A 19,142-nucleotide genomic window follows, 5' to 3' on the forward strand; every position below is an offset into this window, starting at 1 on the left:
TATCCCATATACAGTAGAGGGACTACTGAAAATGCCAGGTCAATGGCCCACGTTCAGTGCAGTTTTGTGAAGTACATGGAACCACAGATTGCTAATGAGGAATAATAGTTTAAATATGTTACATAAGCCACTATGTGTATCATGTATTGTAACATTGGAGAATTTTATCAATGTTAACATCCTGGTTTTGATACTATACTATCATTTTGCAAGAAGCTGACATTGGGAGAACTGGGTACATGGCATCTTTTCCTTTCTTTCTTTTCTTTCTTTCTTTCTTTCTTTCTTTCTTCTTTCTTTCTTTTTTTTGCATAGTTTTTTTTTTAAAGATTTTATTTATTTATTCATGAGAGACACACACACACAGAGGCAGAGACACAGGCAGAGGGAGAAGCAGGCTCCATGCAGGGAGCCTAATGCGGAACTCGATCCCATGACCCTGGGATCATGCCCTGAGCCAAAGGCAGACGCTTAACTGCTGAGCCACCCGGGCATCCCGGCATCTCTGTTTCTTACAATGGCATGTGAATCTACAATGATCTTAATAAAAATGTCAATTATTTAAAAAACAAAAAGTCAGATCCAAAAGAAAGTATTTTTCTTTCTTTCTTTTTTTTTTTTTTAAAGATTTTATTTATTTACTCATGAGATAGAAAGAGAGAGAGACACACACACACAGGCAGAGGGAGAGAAGCAGGGAATCTGGTGCAGGACTTGATCCCAGGACCTCGGGATTACAACCTGAGCCAAAGGCAGACACTCAACCAGTGAGCCACCCAGGTGCCCTGAAAGTCTTTTTTCTCTGCAGATTCAGGTTATACCTGCAGAATCACACATATGTTTCCACCATGCTTATGATAAAGAAAAAAATGTGAAAGAGACCAATGCCTTCATTTTAAGGAAAACAGAGGTACACCAAAGCTAAGTACCTACCAAAGCCCCTAAAATTTGTTAATATTAAGCAGCTAATCACAATTTCTGCCTTTCTGTATTTATAACGGAGCATTCTGTGGCAACTGTCAAGCCCTCCAGCCCTGGGTTCAGACAACTTTGGGATATATCCCATCAGGACCACAACTGTCTGGCCATTGATCTTAGAAAAATAATGTTTAAATTTTATAATAATTAAAATGAGAACAATTGTATTAACACTAAAGAGATTTCAAGATACTGAAATAAAATCATTCATGCCAGTACAGCAGGTCGGTGGTGGGAGACTCTTAAAAGAAAGAATGCCTCTTCACTGGCAGGTAAAGTGCCAGACTCCAGAGCTGAAGGCTTCATGTAGCAAGACATAAAAGGTACAGTCCCTGCTCTAGGAACAAAGCCTAGAAAGAGAGAATAATATAAAAAAAAATAAACTCAGAAGCATGGAGTGTGAAAAATGATATGGGTTTGGGGATTGGTGGTTGATGAGCCTGCCAAGTAAGATGGGGCCAGATGCAGATCCTATCCTCAGGATTATGCCCTGGAGGGTCGTGCCAGAATGCCTAGTCTTTCAGCATCAGGCAGCTGGGAGGCTGATGCCCAGTGGGGCCCCTCACCACTAGGAGGCCTGGGGCAAATTGCCTCTTTCTCAGAATCCTCCCTTTCTTCATCTCCAAAATAACAGAATAATGTCCGCAGAGGATGACTGTGTCAGTAAATGAGATCATGAGCTTAGAAGTGCTTAGCACCTGCCAGGTTCACAGGATCCCCCAGCAGCCTGCTAAAACAGCCATCATGTGTGTGAAAAATGTCAGTGCCTTTACTTTCTGAATAATGCAACTAGCTCGGCCACAAATGATGGTAAACACCCATATTCATACCTCTCTAATTTCACATCTTCATGTTTAAAACAGGGTCTTCTGAAACCATCAGTCGATTGAGAAATTAAGTTCTCTGATTTCACATATGCTCTTTCCCCTGTTCCTCTGTTTTGCCTCGAGGCAAATGTTCCCCTGTATGAAGGCTAAATGAGAAGCAAAGGAGCAGGGGAGTAGGACTGGTGTCTGGTGCCATCCGCTGGGCCCAGCTGATTGGTGCCTGGGGCATCTCTCCCTGCCTGGGCATCTGTCCTGCTGCAGCATGTGGTCACCCTGGGCTTTGGGCGAGAGCAAGTATCTACACCTGGCGTGCTCTTTCCTGGCCTCTGGTCCAGACATGCGCACTCTGTGCCTAACTCATCCCAACCCCAGCCCTCTTGCCTCTGGCCCCTGCATCAGTTTTCATTGCTGTTGTAACTAAGTTACACAAACACAGAGCATGATTTAACACAACATAAATCGATTACCTTGCGGTTCTGAAGGATAGAAGTCCGAGATGGGTCTTACAGGGCTAAAATCAAGGTACTGGGAAGACTGTGTTCCTTCTGGAGGCTCTAGGGATGACCTGTTTCCTTACTCTTCCTTAGCTCTTGACCCCTCTTCATCACCTGATGCCCCTGCCTCCTTCTCACCAGGGCCCTTTTGATTATATCAGGTCCACCTGGACATTCTAGGCTATTTTTATACCATTACCCCACTGAAGGCACCTAACTGCTTCTCCTCCTCCCTGCAGCTGCTTCATGTGGGTGAGTGGCATCAGGTGAGATCTCAACTCAAAGATTCAAGTGGGAAGTGCATCACAAGCCCTTCTGTGGTGTCTGTCGTATGACATCATGATTGGGGTACACAGGAGGCATGAATAAAGAGCACTTGGGAGTTTTCAGCCTAAATCTTGACAGACACTCCTGCATTCCCTACTCCTTGTTCCAGCTATTCTTAGGACCAAAATCGCTGAGAGCTCTGCCAGCAGTTACTGGCCTTGATTGGGAAACGAGAAGATTCTGGGCACAATGATCTGGGCTCTATGTAAGTAGGCTCAGATGCTTGCTGCCCATCCTGGGGCTAACCTCTCTGGGAAGGTGAGTTCATGCTCTATTCCACTGGGATGCAGAGGGAATTTTGTTCAGGGTAGATCTGGGAAGCAGAGCCACACACTTTGGAACATAGGGAGAGGCCACATACACACCAAATCCCAGCTGCTGCAGCATCCATCACGTGTGGGCTCCCTGTAGGGCCCAGGAGAAGAGAGGAACCTGAAGGTCAAGGTTGGGAGGCTGGTGTGTATTCCTGGTTTCCTCTGCGTAGTTGAGGTGGTAGTGATTTGGGGTGAGGATGGAAGTTGGGGTGCCTGGTTTCACATACTTCTGCTCTTACTTTGAAGGTGTGACTTCTCGGGAGTCTGCTTTCTTCTGAGAAGAGGAGGAGGAGGAGACGGAGAAAAATGGCCCTTTCGTTTCTAAAGGTGATATCACAGGTGAATTGTTTACTTCTGATTTCCTTCCTAAAATATGAATTTACAGGGCCTAAAAACATTTTGCTGCCTGGGGCTATAAGGGAGAATCTGTTCCAAGCCTCAATCCTAGCTTCTGGTGGTATTCTGGAAATCTTGGGCATTCTTCAGCTTGTAGACACATCCCTGCAGCCTCTGTCTTTATCTTTACATTGAGATCTCCCTTTGTCTCCTCCCATATCTGTCTCTTGGCCCAAAGTTCCCTCTGTGCATGCATGTCTGCTTCTGAGTCCAAATTTCCTCTCTCGTATTGGATTAAGGCCCACCCTAGTCTCATTTTTAACTTGATTATGTCTGTAAAAACCCTATTTTCAAGTAAGGTCACATTCGGAGGTACTGGGGATTGGGACTTCAATGTAACTTTTTGGGGGTGAACTGTTAGGAAGCTGTAACAGATATAAAAAATTATCATACTGATTTCTTCTGGAAGAGAAGTTTCTATTTGTCTTGTGGCTACTGGCCATTCAACTTTTCAAATCCAATTGATAAATTTGTACCTGCCTTTATTTTTGAGGGATATCTTTGCTGGGTATGGAACTTTAGGTGTGTGACCTCAACTAAATGCTCAGTCTCCCTGTTCTCTCTGGGCACTGGAATAGTCTGGAATCCTACATTTTTACCAAAGAAAGTAGGATTTCTTAGAGACCTCTGAAGCTTCTGTCTCACTCAGTATCCTAAGAGCTATTCTTCTAAATCTGGCCCTGTACAGGCACACTTCCAATGTCAGCCAAGGATCCAAGGGAAATTCCCATACAGGTACTTAGGGCTCCTTCTCTAGCACCCTGCCCTCCCAACCCTAGCTGTGTTGGAAGGAAGCTCCAAACTCTGATATCCTCTCCCTCCACCCAGCAAAACCATTGCTTTGTGTTCTATGTCTCTGCACTGTGGCTCTAGAAATGCCACCAAGGAGAATGCCAGGATAACATGCTTTTCTTCTGTCAAGGGTCACAGCCTTGGATAGGTTGCTTTTCAGTGTGTAAAAACAGTGGCTTATATATTTATCTAGCCCTTTAGTTCTCTGATGGTGAGAGGACAACTCACAGCAACTACTCTATCATGGCTAGAGCCAAAAGTGTCCTCTCCTTTAAAGTATAACTTAACTTTACCTCATTTTTGCAGGTATTCCTTGATGCCTCAGTTCATATAATCACAATTTTTCTCAACTCACCCTGCATGCATTGAAGAAGTGATTGTATTAATTGGGGTCCTCCAAGAGGAGATCTATAGGACTTACTATAAAGACTCCTGTGATTATGAAGGCTGAGAAGTCCCCAGATCTGTGGTTAGCAATCTGGAGACACAGGACCACCAATGGTGTAGTTCTAGCCCAAGTAAGAAAGCTCAAAAACCAAGAAAGACAATGGTGTAAGTTCCAGTCTGAAATCTGGCAGGCTTGAGACTCAAGACTCAGTTTAAGTCTGAAGGCAGGCAAAGACCAGTGTTCTAGCCCAACATCCAGGAGGAGGAGTATCCCCACTGTTCATCTGGGCGGGATTCTGACTTGGAGGTTTCAGTCATATTCCCATGGGTGGAAGCCTCACCATGCTGACTTCTATGCCAAGCATACACACACAAAATGTATTTCTTGAAGTGTTCTTTTTCATGAGGATAAGTAATTTTGCCTCCCCAAACTCTACAAGGATAAAGCAGACTTCTTCCAGTTTCCACTTTCCATTATAGCTTTTGGACACATTCTTACATATCCTCATATACTGTCTGTCTCCCTCAATGCCCAACTTGAAAGATACCTACCAGAGCCACATGGAAGCATGCATACAAATAAAGTATAAATTGTTATTTCAGGAGTCAGTGAAATTAAGAGATGTGGCTGTGATCTTTTCTCCGGACCAGTGGGCTTGTCTGAACCCTGAAGAAAGACAATTGTATAAGGATGTGATGCTGGATAACTGTGATTATCTCGTGTCTTTGGGTAAGGAGATCTTTCTTTGGTAGTTTAAAACTGCCTGTGGTAGAAGTTTTCCTTCTGTATAAATATCTGCAAAACCTCTGAGAATGCTTGATCCCTGAGAATGCTTGACTGAATTTCAACTTGACATTCCTCAGCAAAGGACTGGAGCCATGTGATGCTAGGAAAGGACACTTTCATCGTGTGACAACTCAAGCTTCATATTCTCCATTTTCCAAACCATCACACTTTCTTTAAAAGCCATTCTTCTTAGACTATTGTGTGCCTAAGAGACAGCCGGGGGAATTGCTAAAAATGTAGATGGTCCTTTAAAAAAAAAGAATAAAAATAGTACTTTGGAGGTTGCTAAGAGATTTTTAATGTGGTAATAAGATTATCACCAAAAGTGTGGGTCTAAATTCTGTAATAGACACAGCATAATCAAGGTCATTTATTAATCTTAGGACACTGGACTTATAAGGCAGAAGTGATATCCACTTTGAAGAAAGGGAAGGACATCTGGATGATGGAGAAAGAGGTGATGAGTGCTCCATGCCCAGGTAACTAATCAGCACCAAGCAGGTGGAAGCCAGCACAGCTAAAACCCTAATTTGTCAGAGTAATCTGGACCCCTGAGGTGGTGACAGGAGAGGAGTTCTCCCACGGGCTCCCATCTTCCACGTTCATCATTCTCCCTGTGCTCCTTTTGTTATGCCTCCAGTCTTAGGACCCTAAATGGTGTGTTTAAGTTACCACATGAAGAGACAGAAGTATGAATAGCTGAACTGGTCAAGTAACTCATCAGTGATTGGAATGAATGAATGGCTTAGCTCAAGAAAGTGTCATGAAAAGCCTTTTCTTTTTTCCCCAAGAAAGAGTTCAGGAGAAGGATTTTTTTTCTCTCTCTCTAGATTAAGATAATAAGTAATCAGATGTATCATAACCAGAAAAACAATCAAATTCACCATCTGATGGAGAGTGAGGACACCCCTTTCAGTACAGAAAGTAGAAACTGCCAGAATGCAAGGTCATTTAGGGATTTCAGAGAAGCATGCTTAGGATTTATTTATTTATTTATTTATTTATTTATTTATTTATTTATTTATTTATTTAAAGACTTTATTTAAAGATTTTTTATTTATCTAAAGATTTTATTTATTTAAAGATTTTATTTATTTATTCATGGCAGAGAGAGAGAGAGAGAGAGAGAGAAAGAGAAAGCGAAGTAGGCTCCATGCAGGGAACCCACTGTGGGACTCGATCCGGGGTCTCCAGGATCACACCCCAAGCTGAAGGTGGCGCTAAACCGCTGAGCCACAGGGGGCTGCCCCATGCTTAGGCTTTAAAGCATGAAACATGTTTGGGTTTCAAGGTATGATACAGAAGCTCACTAACAGACTTCTGAAAGACAGATGATGAGGATTTGGCTTGGGACATTATTAGATCTAAAGAGTAGACTAAAATCCCAAAATGTATATAAACTGTTGTTGGCATTTTGGGAAGAGAGCATAGAACCCAGGAACAAATTCAAAGCTTTTATAAGCTTGTTTTCCCAAGAATTCCAAATAACAGTGGGCCTTCTTATTTAAAAAAACGTGATGACCTAGCCCAAACTCCTCTCCCACCCCCAAACTAGTTCATCTATCCAGAGCGGTCCTCTCTGAACCCTCTCCTTGATCACTGATGTATTTGTCTTTCTTCTTTATCTTTTCATTCTTTGTGCACTTCTGCAGATTTTCCTTTTTTTTTTTTTTTTTAAGATTTTATTTATTCATTCTTTAGACACACACACACACACACACACACACACACACACACACACAGGCAGAGACACAGGCAGAGGGAGAAGTAGGCTCCATGCGGGAGCCCGATGGTAGCACTCGATCCTGGAGCTCCAGGATCACACCCTGGGCCGAAGGCGGCGCTAAACCGCTGAGCCACCCGGGCTGCCCAAATTCTGCATATTTTTCTATCAAGTTGTAGTCCCATTTAGACTTACTACAGTATTATTTCCTACTGTCTCCACTGTGTTGTTTTAGAAAACAAATGTTTGCTTTCTTGGTTTGTTTTTATCACTTCTACACACCACACACACACCCCTATTGAGTAAAATGATTTAGACCATTTATGGCTGGCAATGTGGTGGTGGGAGGGCAGTCAGGTGGAGAACTCAGTCAATTACATTGTTCAGTTTATTTTTATTTTTATTTATTTTTTCATTGTTCAGTTTATAGCCAAAGATCACTGTTGCTATATTTGAGATCTCCCATTATTTTGTATTTCCTTCCTCTGTAGCCCATGATCTCGTTCTTCTCCTTACCCACAGCCAGTCTGCTATATTTCCCAGGCTAAGTATGCACCTATCAGTTATAAGATACACAGTTTCGTGTACAAGTGCATTTCAATTTAAATGGCATGCTGTGAAAAAAATCTCATCTTTCCATTTATCTCTGAGGTCTTTATAAGTTATATATATGTATATATATACACACATGTCTGTTTTCTGTAGTGCAATATAGTGTTTTATAGTATGCATTCATCATATTTAACTCGGGAATCTTTTTCCCTAACAATGGCTAAGTCTCTACAACTCTTTCTGACCATATTTTACCAGATTTATCCCTGAGTATTTAACCTTTCTGATGCTATTGTAAATGGCTTTTTTTTTTTTACCCTTTTAAGCATGGATTTTATTTAAATTATATGATCAAAGAAACTTTCATGCATAACTCAAAGAATCAATAGTCTTAGGCTGATTCTTCTTCCTTATTATTTTTTTTTAAAAGATTTTATTCATTTGGGAGAGGGAGAGGAAACAGCTGAGAGGGGCACCTGGCTGGCTCAGTTGGTGAAGCAGGAGACTCTTGATCTTGGGGTAATGAGTTTGAGCTCCATGTTGGGTATAGAGATTACTTTTTAAAAATATTTTAAAAAGCTAAGAGTGATCTCCTTTTTAAAAAATAATCTACTGGGGCACCCGGGTGGCTCAGTGGTTGAGCATCTGCCTTTGGCTCAGGTCATGATCCCAGGTCCCTGGGATTGAGTTCCCTGCAGGAAGCCTGCTTCTCCCTCTGCCTATGTCTCTGCCCCTCTCTATCATGAACTTAAAGAAAAAAACAGTAAAAATAGATTTTTATCTAGTTTAGATCTTGATTGACTCCACCCATTATACATATGCCTCTCTCCTATCCCCACAACATGCTATGTAATTGTTTCTTGTGATGTTGGTATTCAGTATTTATAAAACTGTGACTGGCTTATAGGACTAGTATCTTTCACAGTTGAGGCAAGTTGTCTTGAACGACTTATAATGTTTCCTGGGGTTCATAACTCCTCCAGCTTTTTTTCAGTTCTTATGTACAGGTCCTCAATCCACCTCCCAAATCTCTGGAAAAGCTTTAAAAAATCCTCTGTTACATTAAATAAATCAGGTGCTCTAACAATTCTTTGTGAGCCTTCTCTCCTGGACTCTCTACTTTGAGATACTTTCTGTTGAATTTCTGCAATTCTTTCAACTCCTCTCCCTCTTCAACATCATTTTATTTTATTTTTTTTAGCAGCTTTATGTCCACCCCTCAAATAACAAAACAACTTTTCCCTCAAAAGATAGCATTTCTTCTCTTGCCACTTTATAAATAAGGACATCACTTCCTTTCCTTTCTATTTATCTCTCCCCGCCCCCAACATTGCCATTCATCAAGCTTATTTTTTACACTATCATCCCTGATAACATTTGCATTCTATTCTATATTAATAACCATATTCTTGAAAGATGAAAGCCATAAACAGCATTTACATCATTATGGTTATATAAAAGTTTTCATTGAATACCCAGGTCTTGTGCTATAATTGGATTTCCTTGTCTTTGGCTCCAAAATTTTTATGCATATACTCAGGGAAACACTGAAATGAAGTCTACTTTCTTACAGTATATTTAAGTAGGGTTCACTTTCTTCTACTTTTACCATCCTTTTAAAAAATATTTTATTTATCTATTCATGAGAGACGTGCAGAGAGAGGCAGAGACATAGGCAGAGGGAGAAGCAGGCTCCCTTCAGGGATCCTGATGCAGAACTCAATCTCAGGACCTTGGGATCACAACCTGAGCCAAAAGCAGACGCTCAACCACTGAGCCACCAGGTGCCCCTACTACTTTTACCATCTATTCAAAATCCTGCAGCATTTTCATTTCTGTTTGGAGGATGCCTTTCTTGTTGTTTTAGTGATTCATTTTTGCCTAGGGTGAGAAACCTGCATTGCCTTTGCTCTTTTGTCAAAAAATCAGTTGTCTATATATTCCTTTATTCCCTATACTCCCTTACTACCCTTCTAATGGCTGTAGAATCTGCAGTTTAGGTCACTTCTTTCATTCTTTTCCTCATTGGTAATGTGGTTTTTTTCTTTCTTTTTTTCTTGATCAGTCTAGTTAGGTTTTTCAATTTTCTTTTAAAAAATATCTAAGTAATCTCTACACTCAATGTGGAGCTCGAACTCATGACCCCAAGATCAAGAGTGGCACACTCCTCTGACTGAGGCAGCCAGGTGTACCTTCTTTTTGTTTTACTGGTTTTTTTGTTTTTGTTTGTTTGTTTTTGTCTGTATTGGATTCTGATTTTTCTATTTCGTTGATTTCTTTATTTTTTTTTAAAGATTTTATTTATTCATGAGAGATGCAGAGAGGCAGAGACCTAGGCACAGGAAGCCCGATGCGGGACTCAATGCTGGACTCGATGCTGGGATTCTGGGATCACACCCTGAGCCGAAGGCAGATGGTCAACCACTGAGCCACCCAGGCGTCCCTCTTCTTTGATTCTTATTATTTCATTTCTTCTGCTTTGGTTTAATTTGTTCTTTTTAAAATTTTCTTAAGGTAGAAGCTGAAGTCTTGATTTGAGACTTTCTTCTGATACAGGCACTTATTGCTATGAATTTTGCCCAAATACTGTGTTAGTGGCATCTCACAATTTCTTATATATTGTCTTCATTTTCCTTCAGTTCAAATACATGTTCATTTCTCTTTTCATTTGTTTGAATAGTTTGAAATATATTATTTAGTTTGAAAGTACTGGCGGATTTTGCTAAGTTCTAATTTAATCCTATTGTAGAGAAAGAACATACTTTGCATAACTTGAATCCTTTTAAGTTTGTTGAAACTTGTTTTTAATGGCTAGAATGTGGTCCAATTTGGGAAATGTTTCCTTATGTACTTGAGATGAGAATATGTTTTCTGTTGCTGAGTGGAAAGTTCCATAAACAGCAATTAGGTATAGTTGGTTGATAGTGTTGTTCAATCCTAGATTTGCTGGAATTTTGCCTACTTCTTTAATCCGTTATTGAGAGAAGGGTGTGAAATCTCCAACAATAATTGTGAGTTTGTCTACTTCTTGATATTCCTTTTGCATCATGTATTTTGAAGCTCTGTAGGTACATACATAAATATTTAAGGTTACTTTACTCTTCACTGACTACTTTATCATGAAATATTTTTATTTCTGGAAATTTTTATTGCTCTGCAATCTGTTTTACTTTTTATTTTTTTAAAACATTTTATTTATTTACTCATAGAGACACACAGAGAGAGGCAGAGACACAGGCAGAGGGAGAAGCAGGCTCCATGCAGGGAGCCTGATGTGGGACTCAATCCCAGGTCTCCAGGATCACGTCCTAGGCTGGAGGCAGCGCTAAACCCACTGAGCCACAAGGGCTGCCCTGCAATCTGTTTTATCTTCTATTAGTATAGCCAGCCACTCAAGCTTTCTTTTGACTAGTAGCATGGTGCACATATTTTCCATTCTTTTCCTTTTAACTTATTTGCATCTTTAAATATTTAAAATGAGTTTCTTTAGAGAATATATAATTTGGTTTTGCTTATCTAATCTTGATAATCTCTACCATTTTAATTAGGATGTTTATACCATAGTTCTCAATGAGGGGGAGGGGAGGATTTTTGTCCCTTCAGGATTTTTGGCAATGTCTGGTACATTTTTGGTGGTCACAACTAGGATGGGTGTATGCTTCTGGCATTTAGGGCATAGAGGCCAGAAATGCTATTAAATATCCTATATGCTCAAGGAAGCCTTACAACAAGAATTATCTGGTATAAATTGTCAGTAATGCCCAGATTGAGAAACCTGGCTTATTGCCATTTACATGTTGTTGTTGTTTTAAAGATTTATTTATTTATTTTAGGGAGAGAGATAGGGAGCATGTGGGGGGAGAAGGAGAAGGAGAAAGAATATCTCAAGGAGACTCCCTGCTGAGCCCAGAGCCCAACACAGGTGCTCCATCTCTTGACCCTGAGATCATGACCTGAGCTGAAATCGAGTCGGGTGCTTAACCCACTGAGCCACCCATGCACCCCGACTGCCATTTACATTTAATGTGATTGATATGGTTACATCTGAACATATCTTATTTGTCACATCTGTTCTTTATTCCTCTTTGTCCTCTTTCTTAAATTGAGAAATTTTTGAGAAAAACCTCCTTGCTTGGCTTAGTATCTATGATTTCAAGTTAGTAGTTGCATTAAGGTTTGAGTTTATAGTATCCATCTTTAATATACGATTCTATGTCCATTTATCTCCACCTAGCCTTTATGCTGTTGTGACACATTTTACTTTTATGTCTGTTATAGCCCCGCAGTACACTGTTTCTGTTTAATCAGCCAATACTCTTTTAGAGAGACTTGAGTAATAATTTTAAAAACCTTACATATTTACCATGTAGTTACAATTTCTGATGTTCTTCATTCCCTTTGTGTAGATCTAAATTTCTACCTGGTAGCCTTTTCCTTTAAAATTTTAAAAATTTAAATCTTTTAAATTAACTTGTAGTTCTGCTGGAAATGAATTTTTGGCTTTTGTATTTCTGAAGTTTTTTTTCTTGGTCCTCATTTTTTTGAATGGGCATAAGAATTCTGGTTGATAGGGTTTGTTTTTGGCTTTTGGTTGTTTCCTTTTAGGATATTAAAATTTTTGTTCTATATATGGTATATATATTATTTATTTGCTTGAAGTGTTCTTAGTGGAAAATGTGATGTCATTCTTTGTTCAACGTGCAGAATGCCCTATTTATCCTTTCTCAAAAAATAGTTTTGTCTTTTGCTGATTTTGAGCAGTCTGATTATCATGTACCTTGGTGCAATTCTCTCCATGTTTCTTGTGTTTGGATATGTGGGGCTTCTTGGATCTGTGGGTTTATAGTTTTCATTGTGTTTGGAAAGTTTTTGGTCATTATTCCTTTATAATATTTTTCCACCTGGTATTTCCTTCTCCTTTCTCCCAGAGATTCTAGCCGTCTGTGTACTAAGCCATCTGAAGTTTGGTAAATCCTCTTAAACTTTTTTTTTTCTTTTTTCCTCCTCTTGAGGACTTTTATTAATGGGTAGTGCTACTTCTCTTTTAAACCTCCTGTTTCAATTTTTGAGATCTACATTTCATTTCTTCACCCCTTTTTCCTCTGAGTTCTCCAATCAGGATCCCATGTTACTGCTTTGTCTTTGGTTGTGTAACTTTAGTTTTGACTGTATAATTTTGCTATAAATGTGAACTACTGTTTATTTAAACATATCTTCAAGCCAATTATTTCTACTTTGCTCTTTTTAATTACCATTTGATTCTGTCTTTTAATGACATTTATCTTGGAAAATATTATTCATCTATTTTAAACTATTCCTCTGTTTCCATACATTTTCAATCACTTCAAAAGCATTTCAAGATCTAGAATGAGGAAGATAAAAAAAAAACATTCTAGTTCTTCATCTTATCAATGGTAAAACATTTTGAATTTATTAACCAATATAATACTTCTTATGTTCTATAGAAATGCTCAAAATTAATTTTTTCCTAGCAGTTAACCAATTTTCATTTAGATTTCTTTATTTAAAAAAAGTTAGAACTTAAAACCTCACAGTTTGACAAAAAAGTTAAGTTTGACAGAGTGGCAGTTATCCAAATACCAGAAAATAATGATGTGCTCTTGCAGTATAAAACTTGAATGTGGTATGTGTGTATATATAAAAAATTGGGACTCCCTCTCATTTTGAAGAATCTATGCCTAGAATATATTTCAAAAAATTAACAAGATGTGTATATATATACACATATCAATATATATCCCATATCAATTTTACTGATATTTTGTTATATATTATGTGACATGTCATATTGTCATATGACATTATCAATTAGTGCCATTAATATCATATGTATATAATATGATATATAGATCAGTAAAATTGATATACCAGATTAATGTTTACTCATAGAAAGACCTCCAATTTTGTTGTTTAAAGGAAAATATGTAAAGTATAATCACTTTTACAAATTGCTATATCTATACAGAGCTATTTTAAGGGATCTTAATGAAAATAAACCTTTGATCCCTGTGTAGAATTTCATGTGATTCTTTTTAGATTTTTTTTAAAGATTTTATTTATGAGAGAGAGAGAATGGCAGAGACACAGGTGGAGGGAGAAGCAGGCTCCATGCAAGGAGCCCGATGCGGAACTTGATCCTGGGACCCCAGGATCATGCCCTGAGCCCAAGGCAGATGCCCAACCACTGAACCACCCAGGCATCCCTCTTTTTAGATTCTTTAAGCTTTTCTGTTTGGGTAATTAAATTTTAACTAATTGTTTTTACAGTCACATATAAGTATTTCAAGTTTACAGAAATTTTTCATATGCCACCTGTGATCACTTAAGTTCTTATACTTAGAGAACAAGTGTCTTTTATTCCTCCACCCTCACTTCTGGTCCTACCTCTCTGAAGTCCCCGATCACTGAGATGTTCTCTTACCCTGTAACCCCCTTACTAATGATCTTGATGTTTATTGTAATGTCTGGATTTAATTTAATTTTCCTCCTATTTTCCTAACAGCATGTCAGCCAGCATTGGTGAATTATCATGCCCTTAATGAATCTGAGACTATCATCAGACAAAGCTCTCACCGTGCTAGGTATCAAAGATTGTGTAGTTTTGTACAGCATTATGAATGTGAGGACTGCAGCATGGCTTTCAACCATATCACCCATCTTACCAGACATCAGGGAATTCACAAGATAGAGAAAGCCCCCATACAGGGTCAAAACACAAAGGCCTTCAGGCATTGCTCATCATTTACAGTCTTCCAAAGAATTTATATTCTAGATAAACATTTGGAGTGTAACCATTGTGGTAAAACCTTTAACAGCACTTCAAAGTTTATTCAACACCAGACTGTGCACAGCGGACTGAAGCCATACAAATGTGGTGTGTGTCAGAAGACCTTCAGGTTTCTCTCTTCCTTTAACACACATCAGAGATTTCATGTTGGCAAGAGACCAAACCTGATTCTCCATCAAAAATCTCACACTCGAAAGAAACTCTTTGCCTGTAAGTCTTGTGGAAGGGCCTTTGACAGTTTCTCAGAAAAAGTGCAACACCAAAAGATTCATGTTAGAAAGAAATATTACACATGTAATTATTGTAAAAAGGACTTCAGACCATACTCAAAATTTATCTTACATCAAAGAGTTCACACTGGAGAGAGACCCTACAAATGTAATGATTGTGATAAATCCTACAAAAGCAGTTCAAATCTTAAAAAACATCAGAAAATTCATACTGGAGAGAAGCCCTTTTCATGTGATGAATGTAAAAAGACCTTTACCCAGCTCATAGATCTTCAACGTCATCAACACATCCATACTGGAGAGAAACATTACATATGCAGCAATTGTAAAAAGACCTTTGTTCGTTTCTCAGATCTAACTCAACATCGAAGAACTCATACTGGAGAGAGGCCATACCAGTGTAATGTTTGTGAAAAAACCTTTAAATATTACTCAAATGTTACTAAACATCAGAAAATTCATTCTGAAGAGAGGCCCTTTACATGTAATGAATGCCAAAAGACCTTTCGCTATTGCTCAGACCTTAATCGACATAAAAACATTCATACAAAAGAGAAACTTTATAAATGTGATGAATGTCAGAAGGTATTTAACAATAACTCCAATCTTAATAAACACAAGAAAATCCATACTGGAGAGAAACCTTTTGTATGTAATCAGTGTAGAAAAGCTTTTAGCTTAAACTCAAAACTTATTCGACATCAGAAAACTCATGATAAAAATAAACCCTAAAAATGCAGAAAGGCATTTAAAAAGCACTTACCTTTGGGTTCAATTCCTAATTCTAGCAAAAGGGATCAAAGATTTTTAGTCAAAGCCCAATTGTGTGTGAAACATTTGAGAACTAGAAATATGTATGTAGTGAAGAAACCGGGAGATGTGATTAGAAATGTATTTTATATATTGTATTGACTTGATTCTTTGAGCAAAAAATGACTAAACGTATTCAACCGAAACTTGAAATTGGATAAGGCTGTTCCTAGCATGAGAAGTAGGCTAAGAGGTGGAGGGAAAAGAACACTCATTTTGTCTGTTCATCTGTTTTCACTGGATGAATAAAAAGCATATTTTCAATGGAGGCAGCTCTCTAAAGATGTAAACTTTTGTAGGGAGATGATGCAACCCTAATCCAAGCATAAATAAGGAAAGCAAAAGCCTTCTCTTTGGAATTGAACTATCAGAAAAGAAGAAATTTTGCCATGGACAGTGGAAAAACAAAATGCTGATCACGATCAGAGAAGCTAAAAGATAGGGTTAAGAGGGTAGACACGAGAGGTCTAAAGGTTACTGGTTGTGGGGGGTGATGGCTTTTGCCATTAGTCTGAATGGACAGAACTCTAGAACATCCAGCTTCCCTGAATAGTTAGCACCATCCTTAGATGTATCTAGAGAACCACAAGGAGATGGACAAATTGCACCAATTATAGTTAGATTCAGGACACAGAGAATCTATTGTAGGATTATTTGAAATATGTGGATTTCCTGTATGCTTTAATGAATAAATGCTAAGTCTCCTACTATATGCTAACACTGGTGTGTAATGTTGAATCCATTCAGGCCTTGGGTCTGAAATCTCTACTTCTTTGAATCTTCCCACCACCATTGGTGGCAACTTCGCCCTGTTCAGCCAAGTAGGATAGGCGGGGTCTAATAAGTTTGTTTAAAGTCTGGCCCCTATCCACAGAAAGTGATGGGAAAACAACATTCAATTTCTTCTGTGGGGGTCATTCTTATCTCTCTCTGCTTTACCAGATATTACAGTAGCTGCCACAGAGCTAAATTGTTGTGATCCCCAGATGTGGCCCCTCCATGTCTTATTCCTTATGTATTAATCTCTAAGAAAATGACATATATATATATATGGCTTACCAAAAGGACCATTGCAAATAAGACCCCTTATAGTTTTATAGGTTAAGTTATATATAAGCTGAAAATATGTTATATATATGTTACATATATATTATATGCACCTGAATTAAGTTTTAAAATGAAAACAGTAGAAACATTATAAATACAACTACAGAAATAGAAATGGTTATTTGGGATAAAGAGAAAAAAGTTGTGTACCAGACTCCTTACTCTTGATTTTGGTTCTTAAAATTCTAGGTTAGAGTTACTTTTTTTTTTTTTTTTTTCAAATCCCAACTTCTGGTAAGTTTTTATTTTTTTATTTTTTTAAATAAATTTATTTTTTATTGGTGTTCAATTTACCAACATACAGAATAACACCCAGTGCTCTGCTCGTCCCGTCAAGTGCCCCCCTCAGTGCCCGTCACCCATTCACCCCCACCCCCCGCCCTCCTTCCCTTCCACCACCCCTATTTCGTTTCCCAGAGTTAGGAGTCTTTATGTTCTGTCTCCCTTTCTGATATTTCCCACACATTTCTTCTCTCTTCCCTTCTATTCCCTTTCACTATTATTTATATTCCCCAAATGAATGAGAACCTATACTGTTTGTCCTTCTCCGATTGACTTACTTCACTCAGCATAATACCCTCCGGTTCCATCCACGTTGAAGCAAATGGTGGGTATTTGTCGTTTCTAATGGCTGAGTAATATCCCATTGTATACATAGACCACATCTTCTTTATCCATTCATCTTTCGATGGACACCGAGGCTCCTTCCACAGTTTGGCTATTGTGGACATTGCTGCTAGAAACATCGGGGTGCAGGTGTCCCGGCATTTCATTGCATCTGTATCTTTGGGGTAAATCCCCAACAGTGCAATTGCTGGGTCGTAGGGCAGGTCTATTTTTAACTCTTTGAGGAACCTCCACTCAGTTTTCCAGAGTGGCTGCACCAGTTCACATTCCCACCAACAGTGTAAGAGGGTTCCCCTTTCTCCGCATCCTCTCCAACATTTGCTGTTTCCTGCCTTGTTAATTTTCCCCATTCTCACTGGTGTGAGGTGGTATCTCATTGTGGTTTTGATTTGTATTTTCCTGACGGCAAGTGATGCAGAGCATTTTCTCATATGCATGTTGGCCATGTCTATGTCTTCCTCTGTGAGATTTCTGTTCATGTCTTTTGCCCATTTTATGATTGGATTGTTTGTTTCTTTGGTGTTGAGTTTAATAAGTTCTTTATAGATCTTGGAAACGAGCCCTTTATCTGATATGTCATTTGCAAATATCTTCTTCCATTCTGTAGGTTGTCTTTTAGTTTTGTTGACTGTATCCTTTGCTGTGCAAAAGCTTCTTATCCTGGTGAAGTCCCAATAGTTCATTTTTGCTTTTGTTTCTTTTGCCTTCATGGATGTATCTTGCAAGAAGTTACTGTGGCCGAGTTCAAAAAGGGTGTTGCCTGTGTTCTCCTCTAGGATTTTGATGGAATCTTGTCTCACATTTAGATCTTTCATCCACTTTGAATTTATCTTTGTGTATGGTGAAAGAGAGTGGTCTAGTTTCATTCTTCGGCATGTGGATGTCCAATTTTCCCAGCACCATTTATTGAAGAGACTGTCTTTCTTCCAATGGATAGTCTTTCCTCCTTTATCGAATATTAGTTGACCATAAAGTTCAGGGTCCACTTCTGGGTTCTCTATTCTGTTCCATTGATCTAGGTTAGAGTTAAAATTAAACAGGAATTATTTCATGTGTTTCAAATCTATTAAGATTTCCAACATGGTTCCTATCAGGGTCAAATTACTAATTCTAAAGTCTGTATTGCAAGAAAAAAGAAAGAAGCTTAAAAGATCAGACTAGCACAGCTGGTTCTGAAAAGTCTAGTACTCCAAATTTGTCATTACTAGACTCAATAGAAACCTAGATCTCAATAAAAAATTAACATATACTCTTTAGATCTTTTTTTAACTTTTTAAAAAATTTTGAGAGACAGTGAGAGAAAGCAGGGGGAGAGAGAGAGGCAGACTCCCCACTGAGAAGGGAGCCCAATGTGGGGTTCAATCCCAGGGCCCCAGGATCATGACCTGAGCTGAAGGCAGATGCCCAATCGATTGAGCCACCCATGTGCTCCTATACTCTTTAGATCTGTTGCCATGTTTCCTGGGGGCCACCACTAATTATAAGCCATAATTCTCATATTTTTTATGAAAAAATAAAAGGTTAGCCATTATGCAAAAGTTAGCCCATTCTAGACATAAAGTTTCAGCACGAATTTGCTTTCTGTTTATTTCCAACTGGATTTTAATATCAAAACCACATAAGACATTTACATCGTTTAAGCAAGTAACTGGAGTTGATAGGATAAGGGAGAGATGTTATAAATGCTTATATTTAAACTTAAAATGTCGTCTGAACACTAGTGTATACAACTAATTTTTTTTTTGCTTTTAATCATTAAATTTATATTGAGGTTTCACTGTCACACATTTGAGGATATAATCTATGTTTGTGGGTTGACTTGGGTTTAAGTTTTAACCCTCGTGAGCAGGAGACACCTGCTCTGTGTTTCTAAAAAATATTTTCTATGATCTCACACCCTGCTACCTGCAAACGTGACTTTATTTATTTATTTATTTATTTATTTATTTATTTATTTATTTATTATTTTCTCACTGTCTTTGA

General features: G+C 38.6%; 1 protein-coding gene across 1 annotated transcript; it reads left to right on the forward strand.

Moving 5' to 3' along the window:
- Positions 1-2,704: 2,704 nt before the first annotated feature.
- On the forward strand, positions 2,705-16,143 carry LOC144298845 (uncharacterized). Its single transcript, XM_077874089.1, has 5 exons — positions 2,705-2,884; positions 3,187-3,279; positions 5,119-5,245; positions 5,686-5,781; positions 14,101-16,143. The coding sequence occupies exons 2-5, from the start codon at positions 3,247-3,249 to the stop codon at positions 15,345-15,347; spliced, it is 1,503 nt and encodes a 500-aa protein (XP_077730215.1). The 5' UTR covers positions 2,705-2,884; positions 3,187-3,246; the 3' UTR covers positions 15,348-16,143.
- The last annotated feature ends 2,999 nt before the right edge of the window (positions 16,144-19,142 follow it).

Source organism: Canis aureus, chromosome 26, assembly GCF_053574225.1.
Source record: "Canis aureus isolate CA01 chromosome 26, VMU_Caureus_v.1.0, whole genome shotgun sequence".
Classification (NCBI taxonomy): domain Eukaryota; kingdom Metazoa; phylum Chordata; class Mammalia; order Carnivora; family Canidae; genus Canis; species Canis aureus.

Excerpts from the sequence above, each read along its gene's own strand:
- LOC144298845 (XM_077874089.1), top strand. The coding sequence starts at position 3,247 with ATGGCCCTTTCGTTTCTAAAGGTGATATCACAG. Across the intron at positions 3,280-5,118 it reads TTCTAAAGGTGATATCACAG|GAGTCAGTGAAATTAAGAGA; the intron begins GTGAATTGTTTA and ends TTGTTATTTCAG. Across the intron at positions 5,782-14,100 it reads GATGAGTGCTCCATGCCCAG|CATGTCAGCCAGCATTGGTG; the intron begins GTAACTAATCAG and ends TTTTCCTAACAG.